Source organism: Barbus barbus, assembly GCF_936440315.1.
Source record: "Barbus barbus genome assembly, chromosome: 49".
NCBI lineage: Eukaryota > Metazoa > Chordata > Actinopteri > Cypriniformes > Cyprinidae > Barbus > Barbus barbus.
In genome coordinates this window covers 20,225,987-20,240,736 of record NC_136727.1, presented here as the reverse complement: position 1 = coordinate 20,240,736, position 14,750 = coordinate 20,225,987, and the positions used below count along the sequence as shown (strand labels likewise).

The window sequence follows — 14,750 nt, the reverse complement described above, 5'->3', positions numbered from 1 at the left end:
AATTAATTAAATTAAATAATTACTTTTAGATCTCTAGAAACCAAAAAGTAGATGTGGCAATTCCAAAAAAATTAAAAAATAAAATAAAAATATTAATTAATTAGATACAAATATTAATAATAAAATAAATAAAACAACAACAAAAAAATAAATAATTAATCAATAAATAAATAAATATTATTAAAAATAATAACAATAATAACAAAATCTAAAAAAAATCTAATAAACTGCATATTTTTAAAAAAGTGGTCTGTAACATATTTGTGATGTAACTGTGTGGATCCTAAATTTGATCACATGCTCACACATCATCTCACCACAAGACCACTGCGAGACCACCTTGAGTTTCACAATCCCACAGAGGAAGTGTTTGGGTCTTTATAGCAGACACGAGCATGTGAAAACTGCCACAAAACAGACTCAGCATTACAGCTTACCAACGGCATGAAATTATAACGTTTAAAACATCTTCAAACTAAATAAACATTAAAAAAACCTACCCAAACCTAACATTTATGGAAAATTCGCTTGCTCTAAGATCACAGTTGAACTTTTCATATAAAATCTACCTGCATTGGGCCTATATCTATGGAAGCCCATTTCTGCCACTGACTTTATATCTCACAATTCTGACTTTTTTTTTGCGAGATATAGATATAGTCAGAATTGTGAGATATAAAGTCAGAATTGCGAGTTATAAAGTCAGAATTGCGAGATATAAAGTAAGAATTGTGAGTTATAAAGTCAGAATTGCGAGATATAAAGTCAGAATTGCGAGATATAAAGTCAGAATTGTGAGATATAAAGTCAGAATTGCGAGATATAAAGTCAGAATTGTGAGATATAAAGTCAGAATTGCGAGATATAAAGTCAGAATTGCGAGTTATAAAGTCAGAATTGTGAGATATAAAGTCAGAATTGCGAGATATAAAGTCAGAATTGTGAGATATAAAGTCAGAATTGTGAGATATAAAGTCAGAATTGTGAGATATAAAGTCAGAATTGTGAGATATAAAGTCAGAATTGTGAGATATAAAGTCAGAATTGCGAGATATAGTCAGAATTGCGAGATATAAAGTCAGAATTGCGAGTTATAAAGTCAGAATTGCGAGATATAAAGTCAGAATTGTGAGATATAAAGTCAGAATTGCGAGATATAAAGTCAGAATTGTGAGATATAAAGTCAGAATTGCGAGATATAGTCAGAATTGCGAGATATAAAGTCAGAATTGCGAGACATAAAGTAAGAATTGTGAGTTATAAAGTCAGAATTGCGAGATATAGTCAGAATTGTGAGATATAAAGTCAGAATTGCGAGTTATAAAGTCAGAATTGCGAGATATAAAGTCAGAATTGCGAGATATAAAGTCAGAATTGTGAGTTATAAAGTCAGAATTGCGAGATATAAAGTCAGAATTGTGAGATATAAAGTCAGAATTGCGAGATATAGTCAGAATTGCGAGACATAAAGTAAGAATTGTGAGTTATAAAGTCAGAATTGCGAGATATAGTCAGAATTGTGAGATATAAAGTCAGAATTGTGAGATATAAAGTCAGAATTGCGAGTTATAAAGTCAGAATTGTGAGATATAAAGTCAGAATTGCGAGATATAAAGTCAGAATTGCGAGATATAAAGTCAGAATTGCGAGATATAAAGTCAGAATTGCGAGATATAAAGTCAGAATTGCGAGTTATAAAGTCAGAATTGCGAGATATAAAGTCAGAATTGCGAGATATAGTCAGAATTGCGCTATACAAACTCACAATTTGGACTTTATGTCTCGCAATTCTGACTTTATAACTCGCAATTCTGACTTTATAACTCGCAATTCTGACTTTATAACTCGCAATTCTGACTTTATAACTCGCAATTCTGACTTTATAACTCACAATTCTTACTTTATATCTCGCAATTCTGACTTTATAACTCACAATTCTTACTTTATGTCTCGCAATTCTGACTTTATATCTCGCAATTCTGACTATATCTCGCAATTCTGACTTTATATCTCACAACTCTGACTTTATATCTCGCAATTCTGACTTTATATCTCACAATTCTGACTTTATATCTCGCAATTCTGACTTTATGTCTCGCAATTCTGACTTTATATCTCGCAATTCTGACTTTATAACTCACAATTCTGACTTTATATCTCACAATTCTGACTTTATATCTCACAATTCTGACTTTATAACTCGCAATTCTGACTTTAAATCTCGCAATTCTGACTTTATAACTCGCAATTCTTACTTTATGTCTCGCAATTCTGACTTTATATCTCGCAATTCTGACTATATCTCGCAATTCTGACTTTATATCTCACAATTCTGACTTTATATCTCGCAATTCTGACTTTATAACTCGCAATTCTGACTTTATAACTCGCAATTCTGACTTTAAATCTCGCAATTCTGACTATAACTCGCAATTCTGACTTTATAACTCGCAATTCTGACTTTATAACTCGCAATTCTGACTTTAAATCTCGCAATTCTGACTTTATAACTCGCAATTCTTACTTTATGTCTCGCAATTCTGACTTTATAACTCGCAATTCTGACTTTATAACTCGCAATTCTGACTTTATATCATGCAATTCTGAGAAAAAAAGTCGGAATTTATTTATTTAGTCATTTAGCAGACGCTTTTATCCAAAGCGACTTACAAATGAGGACATAAGAAGCAATCAAAACCAACAAAAGAGCAACAACGTGCAAGTGCTAGGTGTTGGTTAGCCTAATGCAGTACAGATAATTATTATTAATTTATTTCTTTTAAATAAAAAGACATCGATAAAATACAATTACAATAGAGAGTGCTAGAGTTAGAAATTGTGAGATAAAAAGTCGCAATTACCTTTTTTATTTTTTATTCAGTGGCGGAAACGGGCTTCTATATATATCAGCTCACCCTAATACATGAAAACATACTATAGTAATTTATAGTAAATACTATAAACCATACTATAGTAAAGTGTATTATACTGTATTTATTCTAGTATTTAAAACACTTTGTTAATGAATGCTACAGCATGCTGCAGTATTAACTAGTGAACTGGTATACAATAAATACTGTATACTTTAGTTTTAGTAAACTGTAGTGTATTAATATAATATAGTAGTGGAAAACTTAAAGTAATTTGTTTATATTACTATAGCCTAGTTGTTACATTACCATAGCATCTATAGAATTACCGCAACAAATTAATTCAATTACTTTACTATAGTATCGTGGTTCAAAACAACTATAGTATTTACTATAAATTACTATAGTATTTTTTCATGTGGGAATGCCAGTTGGGTTTTACTGTTTGATAACTAATTTATGTCCTCCAGACTGAATATGAATTTATTTAGGCTATTTCTAGAAATCAGACTTAAGACAACGCGAATGTTTTTTTTTTACCTCTGATCGATGTGTGTTTACTTGAGAGCACGCAGAGCACGTTTAAATCCGCGCCTCATGGTTTGAAGCGAACGCAGCCGGTGCCCGTGACGCCATGACGTTCGACCGTTCCCCGGATGAAACCGAGTTGTTATGACAACCACGGTAAAGCAGTAAAGTACCGTTGAACACGTTAAACGTTTGAAGCGTTTCATTCATGGACGCGGGAGCGAACACGTACCTCATTAGACCGAATTATAAAGACAAGTAAGACGACCTTCTTGTTTTGAAACGTTTTACGATTAACGTTAGCCGGCTAAAATAGCAGCTAGCTAAGCTGAAGGCTGGATTTGAGTGCTTGTAAACTGCGTTCATGAAGAGGTGTTTCCGTAAACTTCTGCTGAACTTGATGTAAATACCGTTCTCGTTGTAGGTTCAAGGCAGGAGTGGCGAAAGAGTGCATTAGAGAGATCCTGAGGGAGCAGCTGTATGGAGTGCAGTACAATCCTGAGGAGGTTCCCTCATTATCCAGCTCTTTAGCAGACTCCATTAAAAACAAGCTGAAAGGTGCTCCGGTTATTACTATCATCATTTCGTTAATGAAAAGGGGGCTGTGATGGATGGACTGTTCACTGTTGCTATGTCATGTCTAATTTTAACAAGATGCTTTTTTTTCTTCCTGAGTTTCTTTCCTTCTTTCTTTTTTAGGAATGTTTTTGGAAAGACATATCCAAATATTGAGTTATGTGTAACAGTTAATGTTAAAAACTGTCCTGCTATTATCCTGTTTTTCATCTATCTATCTATCTATCTATCTATCTATCTATCTATCTATCTATCTATCTATCTATCTATCTATCTATCTATCCATCCATCTATATATTATATTTATAGTTATCGTTCTTGGTGTGAACGGGGCTTTAGCCTCAATGACAGCCTGTAGTCTCCTGGGCATGCTGTCAACCAGGTTCATGCAAACCTGAACTTCAGTATTTTCCCAGACTCGCTGTTGGTTTTTAGCCACTTCATCCAGACAGCGACGTTCCATCACCTCCCAGAGATGCTCAGTCATGTTTAGATCTGGACTTTGTGGTGGCCAGTATATTACTTTAATCCTCTTCTGCTTAAAGAAATCACCAACCACCTTTGCAGTGTGTTTGGGGTCGTTCACATGCTGAAAGATGTAATGACGGCCCATGAGCTTCCTGGCTGATGGCAGCATCTGACATACATTTCCGAGTTCATAGTTCCATCAATGAAATGTAGTTTACCTAGTCCCCTAGCTGCCATACACCCCCACACCATAACATTACCCCCACCCTGCTTCACAGTAGGAGTAAGACACTAGGGTTTCAAGGCTTGTCCTTTGGTTCTCCACACTTTAGTTCTGCCATCACTGCCAAACATGTCAAATTTACTCTCATCATTCCAAAGGATTGGTTTCCAAAACTCTGCAGACTTGTTGATATTCTTTAGCAAACTGGAGGCATCTTATTTGATTTCTCCTGCTAATCAAGGGTTTCTTCTGGGGTATCTTCCCATGCTGCCCATTGTCATTGAGCCTGTTGCGAATGGTTTGAGCACACTGCTCTGTGTCAGTGGCCTTTTTGACTGCTTTTTGCCTTTTTCATTGCTAACTGTTTTACAAGTCTGTCTGTTCTGGGTGTTGTCTTTTTCTTTCTTCCATGACCAGGCACATTCTTCACCTCACAAGTCTCTCTAAATTTCTCACAATGGAAACTCTCACAATGTCACTCTAGGCATATCTAATCTTTTTGCTATATTTCTTATTGAAATGCCCTCCTTGTAGAATTTGACTACCTTTCCTCTCAAATCAGTTGATATTTCACTGGTTTTGGCCATCCTTCTGTTAGACTGTCTCGCAAATAGGTGAAATTTAAATTTAGGTAAGCCAATTACCAAGCAATGCTTAATTTAGTTCAGTCTGTGGTGTAAAAAGTTTTCATTAGCAATGAAAGATAAAACACTTAAGCAAAACATGGTCAGGTCAAATTGTCGGAGTAATTTTTGGTCCCAAATTTGTAATCAATTTTACTGGAAGTCCACTGTATGAAGTATTTTTGGAATAGTATGTTACAGTTCATTTTATTTTGCTATCCTCACTTAAATAAATTATCCATAAGCCCGGTTTCACAAACGGGGCTTAGCTTAAGCCAGGACTAGGCCTTCGTTAAATTAAGATATTTAAGTAACTTTTACAAAAATGCCTTAGAAGGAAACCTTACAGGTGTGCATCTTGACACCGAACAATGACACTGACATATTTTTAGATATGTCAGAGCAAGATATCTTCAGTTGAGACAGCTAAAATATGCATTGTCGTCTGGGACTAGCTTAAACTTTGTCTGTGAAACCGGGAGATAGTGTCCTGCACCCACTAGTACAAAAATATCAAACATTATATCTGGTGTCTGAATAATTTTTGGTTTGACTATATATGTATTTAATGTAATTGTAACCTGTATCTTGCTTTTTGTTTCTCTGTTGTAGTATGTAGTATTAATAAGTACATCTCAGACAGTAAGGACTTTTAATGTTAAAAGTCCTCTGCCGGATTCCAGCAGTCAGTGTCTGAAACTAAGAAAAATTATTTTACATAGTTTTTTTAAAAACACTTTTTTTTTTTTTTGGCTAAGCTTTGGTTTTGAGTGATACTTGAGTGACAGCAGGTTGTTGTATTTTCAGACGTTGGCTTTGACAGATACAAGCTCATCGTGCAGGTGGTGGTTGGAGAGCAGCGTGGAGAAGGAGTCAAGTAAGCGCAATACTTCTTAGGAAAATGACTGAATTGTGAAATCAGTATGGTTTCAAACAGACTCTTAGCGCTCGTGCAGTAGACCCATGACTACAGACATTTTCATGCGCAAGACGTGCCCTCAGATGTCTAGCTGTGACATTTGGGTTGTTTGTCACGTATCTGAGGTTTCTACTGATCTTTGTAGGACACCCACATTGAGTAAGATACAGTCTGGCTCACTGTGGGTTCAGGATGTGAAACCAATATTGCAGGGCATCTGAAACCCAGAGTTGTTTGTATTTGCAGATCTGACTTGACAAGATCTTGAGCCACCACCACCACCAAGAAAACAACAAAAAACTAAAACTGCAGTGTAAAAAATTAGTTGTTAGTTATATAAGACTCACCTTTAGATTCAAATGAATTATAATTATTCTATAGAATACAATCAAATCATTTACATATATTATAATTGTTTTTTATATTTATATATTTTTTAAGGTCCAGTTTGTGGCATAACTTTTCACTGAATATGTTTTCACAGGATGGCTGCGCGCTGCTTCTGGGATTCAGATACAGACAGCTATGCTCAAGATATATTTATGAATGTAAGTGAGGAATTATTTATACATTCATGTGATTTTCATCGCTTACTTTATCGTTTTATGTTCTTTTTCTAACAGGACAGCTTGTTCTGTGTGGCCGCTGCATTTGGTGTGTATTATTACTGAAGACACACAGGAGATGTGCTGAAGACCAAACATTTGCAGTTGATTTTCTAATAGATTTTATGTGAGATTTAATACATCACTATTTTTTAGTATCAATCGCATCCATGTTTGTTTGTCTGAATACCTCGCTGGATGATTTTTCCTACATTACTGTTATTTTCATCTTAATAAATATTTATATAAAATAATTTTTTTTCACTATTCTGTATTAGTTGGTTAAGCATTTTAAATATAGTATTTTCACTTTTCTCACATATTAATTTGATATGATTGACTGTGATATTGTTCTGTTATATTTTTAATACACATTCTAGAAATTTGAATTATATTATTTCATATTAATTTTATGTGAGCCTGGACCACAAAACCAGTCATAAGTGTCAATTTCTTCAATAATTAATGGATAAATAATCTTTCCATTGATGTATGGTTTGGACAATATGTGTCTGAGATGCAACTATTTGAAAATCTGGAATCTGAGGGTGCAAAAAAATCTAAATATTGAGAAAATCGCCTTTAAAGTTGTTCAAATGAAGTTCATAGCAATGCATATTACTAATCAAAAAATAAGTTTTGATATATTTACAGTAGGAAATTTACAAAATATCTTCATGGAACATAATCTTTACTTAATATCCTAATGATTTTTGGCGTATAAGAAAAATGTATAATTTTGACTCATACAATGACTTGTTGGCTTGCTTCAAATATACCTGTTCTACTTATGACTGCTTTTGTGCTCCAGGGTCACATATTATCATCTAACAACATATTATAATAGCTTCAAACATGGCTTGCATGGATATAAATGCCGCATTGATTAAAATAACGATATTATAATGGTTAAATGTTTAAGGGGGCTCCCTACTGATTGTTTGTGTGACTTACAAGAGCCAATTTATCCACTTTCACCCTACTTTAAAAACATTTGACTTATCAACATACAGCAGAAGATTTCTAAATGACCTTTGACCCTGCAAGGATTATTATTGTGTTTCGTTATTATGCACATCAGAAAAATCAGCGGTTACATTTTCAGGCAACTGTTTTCAGTGGGGATTAATTAGCATCTTTTCCTCAGCGTACTCTAAAAATTGGGCTGCCATTTCTGCATTTCAGTCACTGTTGATGAGATGTAATTGTGTGATGAGACTGGTGTCCTTTTCCCTGCCCATCGGTCACTGGCCTTTTGTTTTGCAGCTGTCTGTGTTGCTGAATAGCAGTCAGTGTGATCGCTGGACTGACAGTGATGGACTAGCATAGAAAGCCCACGGGTGTGCAAATAACAACCCCAGATGAAAACAGATCATACACTCACAAACTAACCTAAACACTCATCAAAATATGATTTGCTCTTTGCATTTTTGCTTTCGACAACTATCAGCCGAAGAAGCCTTGTATTATCATTTAATCTGCAGGAAAAAAATGCCAAAAAGAAATGATTTGTCTTCCTCTGAGCCAAATTGCAACTATTTGTTCAATTCTCAGCCCATTTTCACATGTATGAATGATTATGCAGAAATTCATATTTAGTCCTGATTTCAACTTCCTTTGCAGATTGTTAAATGATACATTAACTGATTTTTGTCCATAAAACCACAACTTTTGAGATTTGATGCTTTTCTTATTTTGATAAGTGTATTAAAGCTCATTTGAAAAATACTCTTTTTTTTTTTTTTTGTTAAATGTACATGTTTTTATATATATATTTTGAATTCAGCACCCTCAAATCAGGTAATATTAAGCCTTCTTTGCAAATCAGGTTTATATATATATATATATATATATATATATATATTTATTTTTATTTTTTTTAGATGCAGGGCTGTTATGAATTGCCAAAGCCAGTAAGCCATCACTAGAAATAAAATAAAAAAGCAGCAGCCATATAGTAAAATAAAAAAAAGTTTTTGTGTTTGTCGTTTTTTAGGATACAGGGCCTGTCAAAGCCAGTAAAAATAATAACTAGAATTAAAATGAGAAAAGAGAAGCTGCCGAAAAAACAAACAAACTAACAAACAAAAAATAAATAAATAAAATATATATTAAAAATTATAAAAAAAATGTTTGCTGGCTGATGTGTTGACACACAAAGTTTACTTCTGAAGGCTAAACTTATTAAGACAGTCTTGAGTATGATACAGTTGTAAGAGGGTCATACATTCAGGGGACACAAATCCCGGCTACCCATTTACTAGACTGAGGAAAACAAAATGATTTCTCCTATAGATGCTGTATGATATCTTACCATGGTAACTGATTTGTTTGCCCCTCATACCCTCCATAAATAAAGATTTTATCTATGATGGGAAATAATATATTTTTAATAAAAATGGCATCAAAGGCTTTGATCAGTCTGTCTGATCAGAGCTCCTCCGCTAAGATTAAAGTGATTCAGAATTGTTAATAAGCACAAGTATTATTCATGTAGGAGTACAGGATATTTCTTTGTGGCTTTTAGCATCACTTCAAAAAAAATTCTCAGGGACAAAATGACCTATTTATATATAGTCTTTCCAGACTCTCTTCATCTATTGAACTGTGTTATTATCCATCATCCATCTTCCCTTTATATCCAGACTTTCACCAAGGCCACTTTTAGACATTTCATAAAGAAGGATGCTGCCAGCACAGTTATGTTATTACGGATGTGTTTGTGTTACTGTAGATATCAGAAAATGGTTTGAAAACGTTGTGTTTTGCAGAGCAATATATTTTATTTACAAACCTTGTCACAAGAGGAGATTCACAGCCTGAAATATAATACACTATTGGACATTAAACATTAAATATAAAATATTTCATCATAAAATAAATCTTTTCTGGTATATTGTCTATGAATATTCCACATAAGCCTATATAAGGGGATTTGATGGGGATTTTCAGTGACTCTTTCTGCAGATTACACTGTACACCAGTAGATGGTGGTCTTTTGAGTCAGTTATTCATTTAACTGATTCATTCAAAGCGCTGATTAATTCTGGAACGAAATAAGTGTTTTTTATCATGACAAGAGTTTAGCATGGTAATATACATGGCGATGTCCATGTGTCTTGGTAGAATAGATCTGCTACGCTGCTGCGACGGCAGAGCAAGTACTGAAACTTGCTACTGCCAATACATCCACAACATGCTGCTTTGAGCATGTAAGAAATACTGCTGCTGCACATATAACATATATGAAATAACCCTGCCATACATAGCATACTTGAAATCACCCCATAGCAGATATACACAGGTGGAGCTGGGGAGGTGGAGGGTTTCCGAAGTGCGGTGCAACTGCTACAGCAAGCACTAGCCATGTATTTGAATGTTGAGCAGCAAGCTCATTGGTTGCTGATACAAAAGGTAACCAATCAGCTGTGCGGTTTGAATAATTATGGTTGAGTTATAAACTATCAGCCTGCGCCATAGAGTTTCTTGACAGAACTTTGTATTTATGAATGATTCATTGAATTATTCACTCAACTGCTTAATTGAAAAACACATATGTATTCAGTAATGGCGTAACAGTTCTGCTGCTTTGTTTGGAACTATTTGTATAAGACAAGTACAGGTTGCTGAACATTAACTGCTTGCTTATTAACCTGTTTTCTAAAAGCAATATCACAAGCTAAAATACCCACAAAACTTTGATACTGTACATGCGATCACCGTTATTCAGAAATAGGTTACAGAACTTTTGCTCATATAATAGCCTATTGCTTAAATCTATCAGGCTATATTCATAAATCATTTCTTGACTGTATTTTAAACAGCATTTGTTAATGCAGGATTTTATGTAAATGGCTGTAGTGTCATGACACCAATTTGAGAAATACAGATTTTTAAATGTACTTTTTCATATAATACAAAATTGAATATAATTGGGGTCTCGGTCTTTGACAGCACTGTAAGTGAAGAACGTTGTCTTGAAATTAATTTTAGTAGATACTGGTAGCCAGTGCAAGAAACCTGAATGGTTTTATAATGAGACAATTTCCAGCGAGTAAAAACAAGCCGATCTGCATCACTTGTAATGCACTCATTGGAAAATATGCTGATAAACCAACAAAGAAAGAGTTATAGTTGGGAATAAATGGGAGAGTCACAGATTCTTTATGCTTGATTAATGTCAGAAAATCACAAGACCATATATGTGACCCTGGAGCACAAAACCAGTCATAAGGGTCAATTTTTCGAAATTGAGATTTATACATAATCTGAAAGCTGAATAAATAAGCTTTCCATTGATGTATGGTTTGTTAGGATAGGACAATATTTGGTCGAGATATAACTATTTGGAAATGTGGAATCTGAGGGTGCAAAAAAAAATCTCAGAATATTGAGAAAATCACCTTTAAAGTTGTCCAAATGAAGTTCTTAGCAATGCATATTACTAATCAAAAATGACGTTTTTATATATTTACAGTAGGAAATTTACAAAATATGTTCATGGAACATGATCTTTACTTAATGTCCTCATGATTTTTGGCATAAAAGAAAAATCGCTAATTTTGACCCGTGCAATGTATTTTTGGCTATTGCTTCAAATATAACCCAGCGACTTAAGACTGGTTTTGTGCTCCAGGGTCACATATTTTACCCAAGTGTTTGTATACAACAATCGTTTAAATGTATGGTTTTGGATTCATTCATCTTTTATAAAGCTGCAGAGTTAATTTCAAGGAAAGACAATCAAAGACAAGTTCATTTCTTAGGAGAAGCTGGTCTTATTGTCCTGGCATTCATCTATAACAAAATCTTCTCCTTCGGTAGTTACAGTGCCGTTGCAGGGTGGGACATCACTCAGAGTGCTGCGTACAGTAACCCTCATCATGCTCAGAGAGCGTTTTCTTGGGACGGGACGCCATTTGTGGTGACACATCACTTCTTTAAACATCTCCCTGAAGCGGGTGGACATGAGGTTGTAGAGAATCGGATTAATTGCTGAGCTCAGATAGAAGAAGACCCCAGAGATGACATGGACGTATTCATAGATCTGGAAAATCTTCATGTGTTCGCTGCTCTTCTGGTCCATGAAACTCCACATGAGTCGATCGGTGTGGAACGGAGCCCAACAGATGCCAAACATGACCACTAGTACAACTGAAGAGAAAATACTGTGTTAGACATAAGATTTAGGCTTAAATTATGTCTAACCCAAAATATTAAGTCAAACTTCCTGTTATTTCATTTTTTTTTAGCATGCTCTCTGAACATTACCCTATTGAATATTATTCTGCATTTCACTGTTTAAAGCCTCAGAAATGTGTATGTTTCCTTGTCACTGAGTACTTAGATAAAATCAATTTTCACTCACTTTCGAAGAGTGATGCTGAGTGCTGACAAATGCAATTTAATGTTAATAACAGCCAAAATTGAATATGACTAAGAGTTATTGAAGGAAGGATTTCTATGCTGCGGGAAGACTTTATTAAAACAGCTTGTGAAAAACCTTACATGACCTCAGAAAATTAATTCAATGCCTATTGCTCTTTAGTAAGCTAGAAAAAAGACTTCATACAGTAAGAATCTTACATTGTATATATGCACTACAGTTATTTAATGTGTTAGAATAAAATCAGTTTTTTTTTTTTTTTTTTTATGGCAACCTTCCTATATGTCAACAATGGTTTGGAGTATAAACCTAATAATTATATCACTAGAATGCAGAGACGGCAGTCTATTCAGTGCATAAAACTCAAGATGTGTTTCAAAACGACTCAGGGATGGAGCAGGTCACATAAATTAAGAATACGCTTGCAGTGTAATATGATCTACAACAGCCAAGGCACTGTAATACATGAGAATTCAGTTATTGGCCAGCTGGCCTACTTACACAACATTTTCGTGACCTGCTGGTGACGTGTTTTCTGCTGCTGACTGCGCACATTAGACGAGCTGTCTTGTCCCAGACTGGCTTTTGCCTCCAGGACCTGCAACATCTTTTCGCGTTTTAGCTGCATGCCGATGAGCAAATATAGCACGCTGATGGTCAACATGGGCAGGAGGAAAAACAACAGAGTGGTGATTTGGATGATCAGGTTGTACATCCAACGTGGCTTGACCAGCATGCAGGTGGCGGAGGTAGACATGGCACCTAATCCTTTCCCTTTGGGAAGAGGGAGGGTGAAAATGCCGTGGAGGCTGGTGTTGGGAATGGCGCACAAAATAGACACGCTCCACACGCTCAAGATCACCCGTTTGGCGTGAGTGCGCGTCACTACGTATTTGGCCCTGAGCGGATGGACTACAGCTATGTAGCGCTCCACGCTCAGCGCTGTTACATTCAGAATGGAGGCGAAGCAAACGGTCTCAAAGAGGAAGGTCTTGAAGTAGCAGCCACCTTTGCCGAAAAGGAATGGATAGTTACTCCACATTTCGTAGAGCTCCAAAGGCATTCCCAGAAGAAGCACCAGCAGGTCTGAAACTGCCAGACTGAACAGGTAGAAGTTGGTGGGTGTCCTCATGACCTTGTTGCGAGCAATAACAATGCACGTAAGAATGTTCCCAACCGCTCCCACCAAAAAGATGAGCAGGTAGGTGATGCACACAGACAGAAACACTGGGGAACGTCTAGACCCCAGATATTTTTCCAGATACTCATCTTGGTTGAGGCAAAACTCTTCCATTTCCACCTCACTGAGGTTCAACACAACAGTTGTGTTGCACAACAGCTCTTGGATGCATCTTGATGCAGAGGAATCCATTGAAGAACAGTTGGGTTTGGCAATCATTCTTGACCTAGTGAGGGAACATGAAAGGGTTGGAGACATCAGATAACGAACATGTTTACTTGATCTTGGAAAATGGGGAAATGAGAACCTGGAAGTTTTTAAAGGTTAGGCAGTGTGATATTTTTTTTAATCTATATTAAAATATTATTTATTTTCATTCAAATATTGGGGGGAAAATAGTAAGTTGGTTTATACACGAAGCACATAAGCTGTAGGTGCCAGTTTGCCACTGTTATTATTGCACAATTCATTCCCTGTGGTGAATCTGATGAGGTTCATCTTCCACTGGCTCATGCAAGCCTAAGCGCTGTTTTATTCAAAATAATCAAGTTTGAAATCACCGTTATGGAGGTAAGTGTTTGCTTTAGTAGGGCCCTTGACCCTTGACTTTTTAACTTAATTTTTTCTTTGGCTGCTGTAACTGTGTGTTTCTGAACCACATTTGTTACAGCAAAAGGTGCAAGAAGAAAAACTGATTTGATGATTCAGTCATCACGTAGTGGCCTGATTCATTGATCTCTCCCAGAGTTTGATCTCTGAGGACATTATTTAGATTGCATTATTTCACATTATAGTAGCCCTTGAGTACAACGGCATGAAATTTTGTCCCGGTTTACTATTTTGAACATTTTTAAGTCGTTATGCAGAAAATTATTTGGATGGGATCATGTAGACTCACACAGATATCAAGATTCAGCGTATGAACCTCAACAATGGTGACAGTCAATAAAATATTAAGATCAACTCTGAACATCACAAAACAAGCTTTTCGTTGATTGTCATCATTGTTGAGGTTCATACGCTGAATCTTGATATCTGTGTGAGTCTACATGATCCTGTCCATATAATTTCTGCATAATGACTTAAAAACACAAAATATTAAAGCAAGACAAAAGTTCATGCTATTAAGTGAAATTATTAAATCTAAATAACGTCCTCAGAGATCAGTGAATCAGAAGTCTACATGGTTACTGAATCATCAATAAGTAACCATCACCATCTGATCAGAGTTTCTCTCACAACTTTTGCTATACCAAATGTGCTTCAGAAACACACAGTTATAGCAGTCAGAGAAACATTAAAGTTAAAAAGTCAAGGGTCAAGAGCCCAACTTAAGCAAGCACTTATCTCCATAACGGTGACTTCAAACTTT

At 35.4% G+C, this 14,750-nt stretch overlaps 2 protein-coding genes across 2 annotated transcripts; one reads left to right on the top strand and one right to left on the bottom strand.

Moving 5' to 3' along the window:
- Positions 1–3,526: 3,526 nt before the first annotated feature.
- Positions 3,527–6,960, top strand: LOC306867147 (dynein light chain Tctex-type protein 2B-like; the record flags this gene model as incomplete). The annotated part of the gene is given in 7 exon segments (XM_079412697.1): positions 3,527–3,573; positions 3,575–3,595; positions 3,597–3,656; positions 3,823–3,956; positions 6,096–6,165; positions 6,692–6,755; positions 6,831–6,960. Coding segments are annotated over 7 exon segments (444 nt in total). The 3' UTR covers positions 6,879–6,960.
- A 4,614-nt stretch (positions 6,961–11,574) lies between these two features.
- Positions 11,575–13,597, bottom strand: LOC306867516 (neuromedin-U receptor 1-like; the record flags this gene model as incomplete). The annotated part of the gene is made up of 2 exons (XM_079413193.1): positions 11,575–11,966; positions 12,700–13,597. 2 exons carry the CDS (start codon positions 13,595–13,597, stop codon positions 11,575–11,577), a joined length of 1,290 nt encoding a protein of 429 aa, XP_079269319.1.
- Positions 13,598–14,750: the final 1,153 nt, after the last annotated feature.